Source organism: Danio aesculapii, chromosome 5 (assembly GCF_903798145.1).
Source record: "Danio aesculapii chromosome 5, fDanAes4.1, whole genome shotgun sequence".
NCBI lineage: Eukaryota > Metazoa > Chordata > Actinopteri > Cypriniformes > Danionidae > Danio > Danio aesculapii.
Genome location: NC_079439.1, coordinates 35799915 through 35814405, shown reverse-complemented (window position 1 = coordinate 35814405; position 14491 = coordinate 35799915). Strand labels below are relative to the sequence as shown.

General features: G+C 33.4%; 1 protein-coding gene across 1 annotated transcript in view; it reads right to left on the bottom strand.

Annotated features, from left to right (window-relative positions):
- Nucleotides 1-14491, bottom strand: part of lamc3 (laminin, gamma 3) — a 141094-nt gene that overhangs the window by 80917 nt on the left and 45686 nt on the right. The window contains exons 5-9 of the mRNA XM_056458058.1: nucleotides 12888-13076; nucleotides 9518-9635; nucleotides 6527-6625; nucleotides 5286-5422; nucleotides 4106-4222 (exon numbers count right to left, since the gene is read on the bottom strand). Coding sequence (XP_056314033.1) covers nucleotides 4106-4222; nucleotides 5286-5422; nucleotides 6527-6625; nucleotides 9518-9635; nucleotides 12888-13076 — 660 coding nt within the window. The remainder of the gene's footprint in view (nucleotides 1-4105; nucleotides 4223-5285; nucleotides 5423-6526; nucleotides 6626-9517; nucleotides 9636-12887; nucleotides 13077-14491) is intronic.

Sequence of the window (14491 nt, the reverse complement as noted above, 5' to 3'; positions counted from 1 at the left end):
TCATGTCTGACTGTGCTGTTTATCTGACGCAGTTGGGCGGGGAGAACTAGCATTAAAGGCACAGGCAACAAAAACAGCTACATGGTGTTCAAAGCACAAAATTCCAATATTCTGAAAGTGTTTTGAGCTGAAACTTTTCAGACACATTCTGGAGACACAAAGGTCTTATCTTAAATCTTGAAAAAAGAGGAAAATAGGTCCCCTTTAACTGTTTATTAGTAGCTATAAAGTAAGATCTTGTTTTACATACCTAATCCTACCCAAAACCTTAACCCAACTTTTACCTTACTAATTATTAATAAGCAGCTATTTAGCAGATCATTGAGCTAACAGTCTTAGTTTCCAGTTTGTTAATAGCATGAATTGTGACATAAAATAAAGTGTTACCAGTGAAACTACACAGACCTACAGTAGTTGATTTAACATGGAACATGAAACCTTAAGTTACATCTCAATTCAACTACGGTTGTTTAGTTTCATTTTGTGTAAAAACTGAAGTGGTTTCAACTGAATTTTCTAGTAAATTTGTAACTATTTGGGTTAATAATGTACCTAGTAATTATCCAGTTTATATAATGACTAAGATAAGTACATAATTTGTGCATACTAAACACTTTTTAATGATGCTTTGCACAAATGATCAGAGTAACTTCTCTTAAATGGTAAAAAAAAACAATTGATTAGTGAAGTCATCGAATATTAAAAATTGAAAGAACAAATTACTTTCAGCGGACGATGAATCACGCCAAAAAATCGAAACAAGTCTTTCCACTGCAACTTTGCTGTCGTATATTGAACTAAATTGTTCTTTTTGAAATATGAGAAAATAATGTGGAGGAATAAAACACACAAAAAAGATTTGGAAACAAAAATGTCTTTGATATTAATGTCATTTTAAATAAAAAAGCCTAATGTTATATTCATGACAGATAAAAAAGCACAAAGCCAAACATATCTCTCTATTGCACCATGTACATGTAAATGGATTGTTTTTAGCAAAGCCTTATTATTTAAATTAATTTGTTTTCAGTTCATTTGAAAGAAAGCTCCCCAAACTTGAAGTGTAACCCGTAAATCACATGTGGAAAACTGAGAACATAAACCACAAAACATACCATTATAGGCCAAATAAATAAACAATAGCATTCTACGTCTGCACCACTAAAAGCACCTTCATAAATTTTAGGAGTATTTAACCCAAAGACATTGTTTTTCTGAATATTTGTGAATGTGCCGCTGGTAATCTATCAGAAAACGTGTGAGACATGAAGATGTGATGTTAACAGGATTTCTCCCAGAGTGCGCAGCCAAGTTGTTCTGGCTAAGTGTCTCCCCATGGCACTAAATTGCTGTGTAGACAAGAGCAAATCCCCTCAGTCTGTCCACTAGACTCAAGGGACCTGGAGTAAAACTAGCCTCTGGACTGGCCTGAACAGCTGCTTTATCTTCAAAGGATGCTCTATGAGATTCTATTTATGGCCAAGCATGCTAATTCTAGCACACTGTTTGTCATCTGCTAGCTTATTTGCATTAAAAAGAAAGCTTATAATAAATTAAACTACCTCACACAATCCAACCAAGCTACACTGTAAAAATATCCGTAAATTAGCAGTTTTCTGTATTTTGTGATTCATGTTTTTATTTATTTATTTTTCTTTGTTTATTTATGCTTCCCAATTGCATTATGGGACATTGGTCTTTCTTCCAACTACTTTTAACCTTGAAAAGTTTGAAAAAGTGACTTTTGTTAACATTCTAAGTAGATTAAAGTGATATATTGTCTGTATATTATGGCACAAAAACCTTGTGATAAACTGTCAGTACATTTTCTGTTATTTTACAGACTTATTTCTCTATATATAATTTCTTATACATTATATTATTTCTAATTACTTAAACTCACTTCGTTAAATAGGATTTTCAATGTGAAAGGTCGACAGAGCAGATATCAAGGTCCCATAATGCAACTCACAACCATGGTAAACACTTGTGAATTACAAAATACAGAAACCAGTGTTTAATTTGAGCCTGATTTTGCCGGATCCTGTTCTGGGAAATGTCAGATATTCGTGTTCTGCATATAGGGATTTATTTTAATTGATCCAACTTTTGCTAGGTGAATACCTGCACATGTGTGTGTGTGAAATTTGAGTGAGTCCGAGTGAAAACAGCTAGCAAAGCTGTGTTGATTATGTGTATGCACACACACATAAAGGTAGTCACTTTTGACCAATCAGCTTTCTTAGGTTTACAATCACTCTCACTGGTTGGTGATTATTGCTTCTCGTGCAGTGAGCAGCGAAAATAAATAATGGCACGGTGGCCTACCTAAATGATATTTTCAATTCAATTCAATTCATGTTTATTTATATAGCGCTTTTTACAATATAGATTGTGTCAAAGCAGCTTAACATAGTTCTAGTAAAGTCCAGATTTTCAGAGTTGAAGTTCAGTTTAGTTTAGTTCAGTGTGGTTTAAATTTCACTGCTGAAAGTTCAATATATATAGAGCAAATCTACCGAAGCACAGCTCCCCAAGTCTCGATCCGAGCAAGCCAGTGGCAACAGTGGCGAGGAAAAAAAAACTTCACCAATTGACGAAGTGAAGGGAAAAAAAACTAGAGAAAAACCAGGCACTGTTGGGCACAACCATTATTCTTCTGGTCAAACTTCCTGTGTGGAGCTGCAGCCCAGTTCAGGTATTTTCAAAATGCCAGAGGCAGTCAAGCATATATTTTCTTAACCACGAGTAAATCTGATTATGAGCCTGATCAAGAGAAGATGAAACTGCACCCCTGGATCAGGATAGCGAAAGACAGAAGCAAAGCGATCTCAAGTCAGCCAGAAAACATGACGGAAGAGGTAACTGTGGGCTCTTCTTGAAGATTAGACAGAGTCATTTTCGCTTGGCACTTAATAGTGAAGTGAACTGAATGTCAGTGGTATTAGTAAACTGAATAGTGATATGTCATACGATTTATGTCTGTAGCTACATGTTTGCTTGTTACAACCAATACAACTGCCTAGTAACGGCATGTTCCAGGAAAACTGAAATTGTGTGGTGGATGTCAGTCACGGTAACTTTTATTTCCTTGTTTTGTTCTGATCGGAAATTATCCATTCACTAAGCACTGACATAAAATCTTAATTAACAGATTTTTACAGTGTATAGTACTCTCAAAAATTAATCATGATGAAGTTTATCATTAACTTTTTGCAACCTTTTGATTTTATTTAATTTGTCAGTTGTTTTAAAATGAATACTCTCAGATTCCTGAGAATCCATCTAAATCTGTTAACATTGAATAAAATTAGATTTAATATGCTAAAATTAATATGGTATAAATATATCTAGCTGTAGACAAAGCCAGATTCAATTAGCTAAATTTTATGGTTTACCTACTGTATATTCAGGGGCAAAATTGACACAGCTCCACAATCCACACAATAGATTAATTAATAGGAAGCATTTAAAAGTAACTGGATGTATTGATGTTATTACATAAATCTTGTTCTTATTTGCTTAATTTGTCACATAAATTTTATTAGTTCAATTATGTTAAAAGAAAAAACTAACATGGTAACAACAACAAATAGACATAAAGACATAAAACATAGACATAGTAAACACTCTCTTAAAAAAAACTAAATAAATAAATAAATAATCTCGTCAAGTGTCCAAACTCACAAAGTGACAACAACAAATGGACATAAAGACATAGACATACAAAGCACTCTCTTCAATAAATAAATAATCTCTTCAAGTGTCCAGCGCAACCGCCTCAAAATAATAAGTGTTTAAAACAATCTATAAAATGTCAAATATACAAGTATGTAATCCAAATGGATGGAAATTTTATTTTCAATCAGATTACATACATCTTATTTGTTAGGCCTAAACATTTATTAAATGTAGGTTCTGTTTTAAACTATTTATGCAAATTATGTGAATTAATTTTACATAATTTTTTGTCTTATACACTTTCTTTATTTGGAAGCATATACTATTTAACACCTTGACCACTGTGACAGAGATTGTAAATCTGGTAACCAGTCAAAGGTAATTTCGAAGCAGGCAACCAAGAAGTGTGCATTTGCTTTCCTACCAGGTGCTTTGTAGAAGCCATTCTCCTCTTTGTAGGGCAACAGATAGACTTCTCCCTCCTTCCAGATCAGAGATTGTTCATGGCCTCTAGAGAAAACACCCTTCCAGCCATCTGGATCTAAACACAGTGAACACACAAGTCTCAGATCATTAGTGAAACCAGCTTTCACTTTGCGTTCTTTCAATACAAATTGTTAATTACAAAATAAATGTTCAGTAAACGTTCTGTTTCTCCACCTAGGTGAATATTAGGTTACATTTTTAAGTATTTCCATTCTTTTGCCTAAAAATGAAAGTACATAGGGCTTCTGAAAATAAATGTTTCTTGTGTTTTTGTGCACCCACAAGTGCATCCAGATAAAATGAACTGAAGCTTTGTCAATTTGTAAATAGCATTTCTGTATTAAATAATGCATCTCGAAAACATAAATTACTTTTGTGTTTGTGCAAATTATATGAATGTAGCATATTCTGATTTGAAAATTGTTACATTTAAGTTCTGTCCGTTACAGAATGTTTCATTATTTGAATTGTCTCTATTTTGCTTTAATGACAGCAGCACTTGAGTGAACTCCAAATGCTTCAATAGATGTAAGAACATCTGGCAAAGCAAAGGGCCAGATGATCATTGTCACAATTTTGATTGTTCACTTTGAATGCAAAATGGGCAAAATTTGAATAATAAAAAATGTTAAAGAAATTATTCAGCATCATTCATTTAAATTCAGAATTAAAACACAAAACTTTGTTAAAAATGACTGTCAATGTGGTGCCAGTTTTTTTGGCCTCCCTGTATGTTTACTTAAAGGTCCCGTGAAGTGCTTTGAAATGTGCATTTTTAATTGATATTTGACAAAATCTCAACTGAAAAAGGATTTTAAAAAAGCCTTTTGATTTTATCACAGTTCTGCCAGTGAGATTGGTTGAGCTCAAGCCCATCAAATAAATTCAAGGGACCTTTAATAAACTGTAAAATACTTGTTACTTGTTAATTGTTAAAATTACTTGTCAGAAATCACCTAAAATTTACCTCCAGTTATCTAAAACAATTATTTTAATATAATTGTGTTAAGTGAGTGATAAAAAAATGTGTGTGATGGCAACAGGGGGTGAGAACATTGTGAACATTGCTTTTCAATATGTAAAAAGTAGCAAACCCACATTAATGTTGGATCAATTACCTTCTAGAAAGTCTGAAGTAATATTAATTGGCGTGTACTGATTGGAGGAGGAACAGGCGAGGGAGTGACCAAAGCAAAAGCATTTATTGCAGCCCTCTGGATTCTCCAGCTGGAGGTTGAAGGATCCTGGCCTACACCTATAACAAATGACAAAAGAAAGCATTAAATGGCTTTAACATTATATAATCTGGATCATCAGAGTTAGGAGGCGATATGAGTAATCAAACCAAAAAAAATGTAAATAACTAGTTGGTCTGCCTATGTATTTGTATTTTTATATGTCTATTTATTTACACCCCGTACATTTTATTATATTAAATTATATTATATTATATTATATTATATTATATTATATTATATTATATTATATTATATTATATTAAATTATATTATATTATATTATATTATATTATATTAAATTATATTATATTATATTATATTATATTATATTATATTATATTATATTATATTATATTATATTAAATTATATTATATTAAATTATATTATATTATATTATATTATATTATATTATATTATATTATATTATAGTATATTATATTAAATTATATTATATTATATTATATTATATTATATTATATTATATTATAGTATATTATATTAAATTATATTATATTATATTATAGTATATTATATTAAATTATATTATATTATATTATAGTATATTATATTAAATTATATTATATTATATTATATTATATTATATTATAATTATATTATATTATATTATATTATATTATATTATATTATATTATATTATATTATATTATATTATATTATATTAAATTATATTATATTATATTATAGTATATTATATTATATTATATTATATTATATTATATTATATTATATTATATTATATTATATTATATTATATTATATTATATTATATTATATCATTTGTTGTAGGATAAGGGAAACAAAATTCTGTGTTTCTAATATTTGTAATTGTAAAATGCGACTAAACCAAAGCAACCAAGCATTTATTTAATTTTTCTCTGTCAATAAGTCAATTTTGCGGCATACGGGTGTGGCACAACTTATTTTGTGGTGATACAAATTTCTATGCAAAATATGCAAATGGTTGATTTATGAATTATTTGCACTTTTGCAGTTACAGATTCACTCTGTGCTAAATAATGTATCTTATTATAAAATAATGGGAAAATAAAAACAAGAACAGATTTGGCATAGACATGAGTGTAAAGGTGACGGAGATGACCTGTTGCAGGACTGTCCCTCCACATTTGCTTTGCAGTGGCAGCGTCCGTCTTCAGCTGAACACACTCCTACACTGCCCCTCTCATCACAGTCACACAACCTGATTGAAGACACACACATGCACTGATATACACAGATGACAGAGCCACAGCTGATGTGCCTGAATTGTGGCGGTCAGTTGGCTGATAGCCTCAGGTCAGAGCTGCTCTATCTGGTGGAAACTTGTATTTTTTTTTTATCTTTCCATGATCTGCTACATGGCCTGAAACTACAGTTTTACTTGGCTTGCCATTACCCATAATTCTCCTACCTGACAAGTAACCTCCCTCCTCTCCTTTTTTTTTGTTTTCATCTCTTTTCATTCAGGTTTTGCTCCAGTGAACCAACTAATTTGCACCCAAAAACACTGACCCACATGGACCACATGCAAGTGTAGTGGTGTATAAAATTTTTGTTTGACGTTTCCCTCTCTCTTGTGTTTTCTTCAGAATTACACCATTATTTGCGTCATTGAGTATGCATATGCATTTCCTCAGGTGCATAAAATCTGTACGCAGCTCAATACTGTAGTTTCTTTTTTTCCTTTTCTTTCTTTCTTTCTTTCTTTCTTTCTTTCTTTCTTTCTTTCTTTCTTTCTTTCTTTCTTTCTTTCTTTCTTTCTTTCTTTCTTTCTCTTTCTTTCTTTCTTTCTTTCTTTTTCTTTCTTTCTTTCTTTCTTTCTTCAGAGTATATACAGGTATCAGAGAGTAAAATTCAATGTATTTTTCCATACATTTTAAGACTTTACAACCACTTTTCAATCAGAAACACTGGCACTGAGATTTTAACTTAAACTACACAGCATCCTGATATTCGCAGATTTAATTCAGGCAAACATTAGCATACAACCATACACTGCATAATCAAAAATGATATAAAATGTAATACCTTGCAAAATAGCATTTAAGAATTTAATGCTTTTTAAGGGCCTTAAATTTCTCTACATTGATTTATCAACTTTTAATACTTTAAGACCCTGCAAAGACCATGGTCTTTCTTTCTTTCTTTCTTTCTTTCTTTCTTTCTTTCTTTCTTTCTTTCTTTCTTTCTTTCTTTCTTTCTTTCTTTCTTTCTTTCTTTCTTTCTTTCTTTCTTTCTTTGTCATAACAACATAAAACTATAAAAACAAATGCAAATTGTAATGAGAAACTGAAATAAGAGTCAAAATTGATTGAAAGTAAAAATAGAAACATTTACATTAATAGTAATAAAATATTTGTATTACAAGTAAAATAATTATCAAATAATCCCAAAAAATTAAAAATGATTTCAACTAAAATGTTTATCAGCACTACTGAAAAAAATAATAAGAAATGCTTAAGGTCCAAATCAGCAAGAACACAGAAATTTAAAGGGGTGGTCCAGAGTGTATTTTTAAGGCTTGGGTGTGTTTATAAGATACAAAGCAATGTGTGCTCATGCTTCATTTGAAAAAATCATGTTATTTTTTCAGATATCTTACTTTAATTAAATACTGCTGCTCAGCTAACATGAAAACAACTGTTATATTTCCTAGTTCCTCCGAAAGGCCCGCCCTCAAAAGGCTCTGATTGGTCAGCTAACATAATGTGCTTTGATTCTCGGATTGGCTCCACATTACCAGGAAAAGCATCATGCCCCTACAAACTTTGTCTCTGCTGTATAAATACTTTCAATCAGTTTAGCTGTTAGCTGCAGCAGTTTGCCTGAATCAGACAGAATATGAAGAGGACACAGCTGAAGCTCACACCTGCTCTCTAAAATTAAATCTGACAAGTGTCTTTCACATATATTCGGAATAAGCATGTGTAAGTAGTATGAAATGTTCACATATCTTTTGCTAGTTCGTTATTCGAAATGTAGAACACAGGGAAAGCGGCTGCATAGAGAGACACTGCAGCGCTAGGGAAGATTGGGGGTGTTTACAGGGGTTTGATGGATAAATATGAATTTGTAGCTAAATTGTTAGCGGTGCCAAACAGCATTTCTTGTTGTTTACATCCTTGTTTATGTCCTTGCTACAACATACCGTTAACGCTAGACACTATGCATGTAATGGATCAATTTTAACAAATGAAAATACTTACAGGTTGTGGCCCACAATTCACAGCTTCTTTTATTATGGTTGGAGCTGCTCCTTCTTTGAGGAGTTTTTAGCCAAATCCAGCACTGAACTGGGAGAGATTCTGGAAGCTGTCCTTTGTCAAATGCTAGTGCTATATATTTTTTATAATTCTCTGAAACATTATCAAAATTAAACTGTAAGCACTTCTCTCTTTGTGTCGTGTCCTTTGGAAGCCCAAATTCAGAAACAGAAGAAGCTCTGTGGAATTAGTAGCGAGTTAGCTTTCTCTGCTGTAACATTACAGCGCCTCTGGCCACGCCACTTTGCTGTGCAGAGTGTTTATGCGCATGGTGAATGACCTGAAGCGTTTGTGATCTCACTAACCTGGATGTATTTTTTTTCGAGTCCCCAAACTTTGTTCGCTTTATAACTCTGTAAAAGCCGATGTTTCCCTTTCAATTGAACTTTGAGCGTTTAACATTCAGAGATGTTGTTTATGTTCACACATCTACATTACACATCAACTAAAGTTTAAAATATTGTATATAATGATAATGTAGTGGACCACCCCTTTGATAGAGACTATATATTTTGCTTTTAGCTTTATTTTCACTCTTTTACCTACATTTTCTTAGTGTTTATTTATTTTTCACTGGTAATTCAGTGGTAGATGTATAGATTGTTTTAATAATAATAATAATAATAATAATAATATCAATAATAATAATTATTATTATGTAATTTTTTCATACTGTTGTTGTTGTTGTTGTGTATTATTATTATTCTGCTCAGAATGAGTCAAGATTTCCCACTGTTGTAGTCAGATATTTCTGCATGCAAGAAGCAAATGTTTCTTTTTTTCTTCCTCATTTGATGAATTCTTGGTAGTGATACTCTTGCTCTCATTACCTGCATCCACCAGGGCCAAGAGAATGGAAGCCAGACTTGCAAATGTCACACTTCACACCAGACACACCTGGCCAGCAAACACACACTCCATCTGCATCACACTGCAACCTCACAGAGCCTGGAGATACACACATGAGGGAAGACAGCTTTTCACACACTTTCAAAGCCTTCGGGGTTTTTTAATGAACGCATTGATCGTTTCAGTCGCATTAAAGAATCATTTCCTCCTCTAAAAATTCAGCCAACAAAAAATGTTAATTTTAACCTATCTTATGCACACATTTTGTCACCTGAAGCTAAATCAGATATTTCAGATACAAGACGAACACAATTAGCGTGTAATTAAACAGTGTCCAATAAATTGAAAAGACTACTTCTTGTTTACTTTTTCAAAGAAATCTAGGAATTTAGGTTCATTAATACTGCACTTTCAGAATGCTGATTAATATTTAAAAGAAAGAATATCCATATTTTGACTGTGTGTGTGTGACTCATTTTCTCCAAAGTTCTTTAGAGCTGTATATTTGAAAATAAAAAGCACAGGTCAAAAGTGAAGCCTAGATAAGACAGTAACACAACATTTTTGCTTTTAATAACCCTACAAGTTTATTTAAACAATGTAGGGCAGGGGTTGACAATTGGAGGTCACATTAGACTCTGGGGCAGCTTTAGAGGGCCAGACCAATACAGTTAATTTGTATTAAAAAAATATTTGAAACTATTCAATAAACATTCATTAAAACTCTAAAGTTTAACAAAGGATCATTCATTCATTCATATTCTTTTCGGCTTTGCTCCTTTATTAATTTGGGGTCGCCACAGCAGCATGAACCGGCAACTTATTTAGCATATGTTTTACGCAGTGGATGCCCTTCCAGCTGCAACCCATCACTGGGAAACATCCACTTATTCACACACATATACTACGATCAATTTTAGCTTACCCTATTCACCTATACCACATGTCTTTGGACTTGAGGAGGAAACCGGAGCACCCGGAGAAAACCCACGCGAACACGGGGAGAACATGCAAACTCCACACAGAAATGCAAATGACCCTAACCCAAGGCTCGAACCAGCAACCTGTGAGGCAATCGTGCTACTCACTGCGCCACCGTGACGCCCAACAAAGGATCAACTTTACAAAGAAAAAGTATTTTAAAGATCAGCATTACAATATCAACTTCATATAAATGCCACAGGGTTGTTTGTTTGATTGCTTCACTTTAGTTTCTTAACATTTATTTATTGATTCATTTATTATTTCTTATGTCCAGTGAAAGGATTCTTGCCTGTGTTTGGCTAAACAAGTGCACTGAAGCCAGGTTGAATGTGAGGTGGATATGTGATGTAATGATCATCCCTGAGAGGATCTGTTTCTGGATTTGTTAAATCGTTAATCTGAGTTAATTAGTCTACCTTTATTACTGTGTAATCCCATACAAAGTGTGAAGCTGCCTGGTTGGTTCCCGTCACATGACTCATAGTTCGCTTGCGGCACTCTGAAATGTTTAGATTTTTCTCAACTCGTGGGCCCTGAAACGTGAGCGTGACATACCTCATGTGCATCTCTTCCTGTTTGCACGCGGAACCCATGCGCCTCTATTTTAAATAGCGAAACTGAGCGTGCAATAGATGCTATATGTGAAAGTCCCCTTTTGTTGACTTGCAATATCAGACCTGCGCATTGCAAGGCCCTGTTTGGAGTTAAATTTATATTAGATACATACTTTGATTAAAGAAGTCCAGTGGTCGCAAAATGCCTAGCTCTGATGTAGAGCATGCTATGTTGTAAACTTGAAAATACTCAACTTGATTAAAGTATTGTTATCGCAAATGAAACACCAAACAAATGTAAAACTTTTAGCAGTCTTCAAGCACAGATGTGCAAAATATTCAGAAAATCTACATTAATATGTTTGAATAAAGAACAAAACTAAAATTTCTTTAGGCAAGACATAACTTTTACTGTAAAAGTACATTTGTGTGTATATTATATTAATCTTGGGCAACACTGTGGCTCAGTGGTTAGCACTGTCACCTCACAGCAAGAGGGTCACTGGTTTGAGTCCCGGCTGGACATTTCTGTGTGGATTTTGCATGTTCTTCCCGTGTTGGCGTGGGTTTCCTTTGGGTGCTCCGGTTTCCCCCACAGTCCAAAGACATACGGTAAATGTGAGTTGAATAAATTAAATTATACGTAGTGTTTGTGTGTGAATAAGTCTGTATAGATGTTTCCCAATACTGGGTTGCGGCTGGAAGGACATCTGCTGCATTTAAAATATGCTGGAATAGTTGGCGGCTCATTCTGCTGTAGGGACCTCTGACATAAAGACTAAGCTGAAGGAAAATGAATGAATGAATCAATCGATACATTAATCTTCCTGTCATTTTTTAAAAATGTAAGAATTTTACAGCACATTTTTTAAACATAACAGTTTTAATAACTAATTTATTTTGTCATTGACACAATGACATTTTTTTTGTCATTTTGCAAGATACAGCTTAAAGTCTAATTTAAAAGGCTTAAAAATTTAAAAGTAAGTTTAACAGTGCTTTTGTTCAGTAACCAATCAAGAAAAAAAAGTTTCCAAAGGCGTCCGATAATATGTTTTCACATTATGTCTGATAATATTTTTTCTACTGGAGAAAGTCTATTTGTTTTATTTTGGCTAGAATAAAAGCAGCTTTTAATTTTTGTGTATGTACATACATATATATACAGTTGAAGTCAGAATTATTAGCCCCCCTTTGAATTTTGTTTTCTTTTTTAAATATTTCCCAAATTATGTTTAACAGGGCAAGGACAGGTTCACAGTATGTCTGATAATATTTTTTCTTCTGGAGAAAGTCTTTTTTGTTTAATTTCGGCTAGAATAAAAGCAGTTTAAATTTTTTAAACACCATTTTAAGGTCAAAATTATTAGCCCCTTTAAGCTATATTTGATTTCGATAGTCAACAGAACAAACCACTGTTATACAATAACTTGCTTAATTACCCTAACCTGCCTAGTTAACCTAATTAACCTAGTTAAGACTTTAAATGTCCCTGCTGTATAGAAGTGTCTTGAAAAATATCTAGTCAAATATTATTTACTGTCATCATGGCAAAGGTAAAATAAATCAGTTATTAGAAATGAGTTATTAAAACTATTATGTTTAAAAATGTGTTGAAAAAAAATCTTCTCTCCGTTAAACAGAAATGGGAAAAAGGGAAACAGGGGGGCTACTAATTCTGACTTCAACTGTATATAATGGTTGTGGTGCTAGCAGGTCAACAAATTGATTTCATGCATTGAAATACTACGCATTATGTCTACAGGTGTGACTGTTGCACTATTGGTTCCTTGAGTATGCATATATAACTCACCCAATGCATTGCAGTTACAGTTTTGGCAGGGCTGCAGTGTTGATGATCTGAAGTAGTTTTCTCTGCACTGCTCACAGTGAGGACCAGCAGTGTTTTCCCTGCAGCCGAAACAGCGCCCCCCTCGTCCCGTGCTGCGGTACTGCTCCACATCAAACACGCATTCATCAGCAAGACCACTGCAGTTGCACCCTGAGAAACATACAGACGAAGCCGAGGAGAAACAGAAAGAGCAACTGATGAGAAACAGCAATGGGCATTCATTTCAACTTTTAGGTCAAAAGCTTGTTCAGTTCCAATAGGCTTTAGATCACACACACTACCTAATAAGCTCCCCTGCCACAGGCCGCTTCTCCTCAACATATCATCGAACCAGAACGCACAAAGTCAGCTTTTTTATGGACCCGTCACCTAGGGGGGCATTGTGGGACATTATTCGTTTTATTACAGTTCCGTCAGCCTATTGACTCCGCAATAACCATCACATTATCGCTCTCTAATGGGACACAGTTTCTTGAGCTTGCCGCTGAAGAAAGAATTTCTCACTATTGCACTAGAAGATAGGAACAACAGAAAAGGAGGAGTGCTTATCAAAGACAATGTGCTTTTCAGACTTATGATACTTTTTAATAAAGACAAAAAACTGTCATTTAAATAATATTCCTAAACAGTCAAAAAATAAAATACACATGCGTGCGCAGACACACACACACCACATATTTACACTACCGGTCAAAAGTTTGGGGTCAGTTTTTTTTCCATGTTTTTTTTTTTTCAAGAAAACTCATCAAGGCGGCATTTATTAAATGTAAAAAAAAAAATTGTTAAATTGTTATATATTTATTAACATTTTAAAAAACTGCTTTCTTATTGTATGTAGTTTCAAATGAATTTATTACTTCAGTCATTTTTACTTTTAATACTATTACAAAAAAAAAAAAAATTATAAAAAAATAATAAATAAATAATAATAAAAAAAAATTATAATAATCATAATAATAATAATAAATATTAGAGTGATTTCTGAAGGATTGTTTGACTCTGACGCTGAAAATTCACCTTTAAAATCACCGGAATAAATGATTAAATTAAATTGTTTTATAGTGCAATAACATTTCACAATTTTACAATTTGTACTGTATTTTTGATAAAATAAAGGCAGCCTTGGTGAGCAGGTTAAGCTTATTTTAAAACGTTTAAAAGTCCTACTGACCCCAAATTTTTGACCCGGTAGTGTAAATCCTAAAAAGTATGTTTCATAGTTTACATATTTATGTTACTTTTTTGAGGCAGTGGCGTAGTAGATAGTGCTGTCGCCTCACAGCAAGAAGGTCGCTGGTTCAAGCCTCGGCTGGGTCAGTTGGTGTTTCTGTGTGGAGTATGCATGTTCTCCCCGTGTTCGCATGGGTTTCCTCCGGGTGCTCCGGTTTCCCCCACAGTACAAAGACATGCGGTACAGGTGAATTGGGTAGGCTAAATTGTCCATAGTGTACGAGTGTAAGTGAGTATATGTGGATGTTTCCCAGAGACGGGTTGTGGCTGGAAGGGCATAAAACAAATGCTGGATAAGTTGGCGGTTCATTCCGTTGTGGCGACCCCAGATTAAT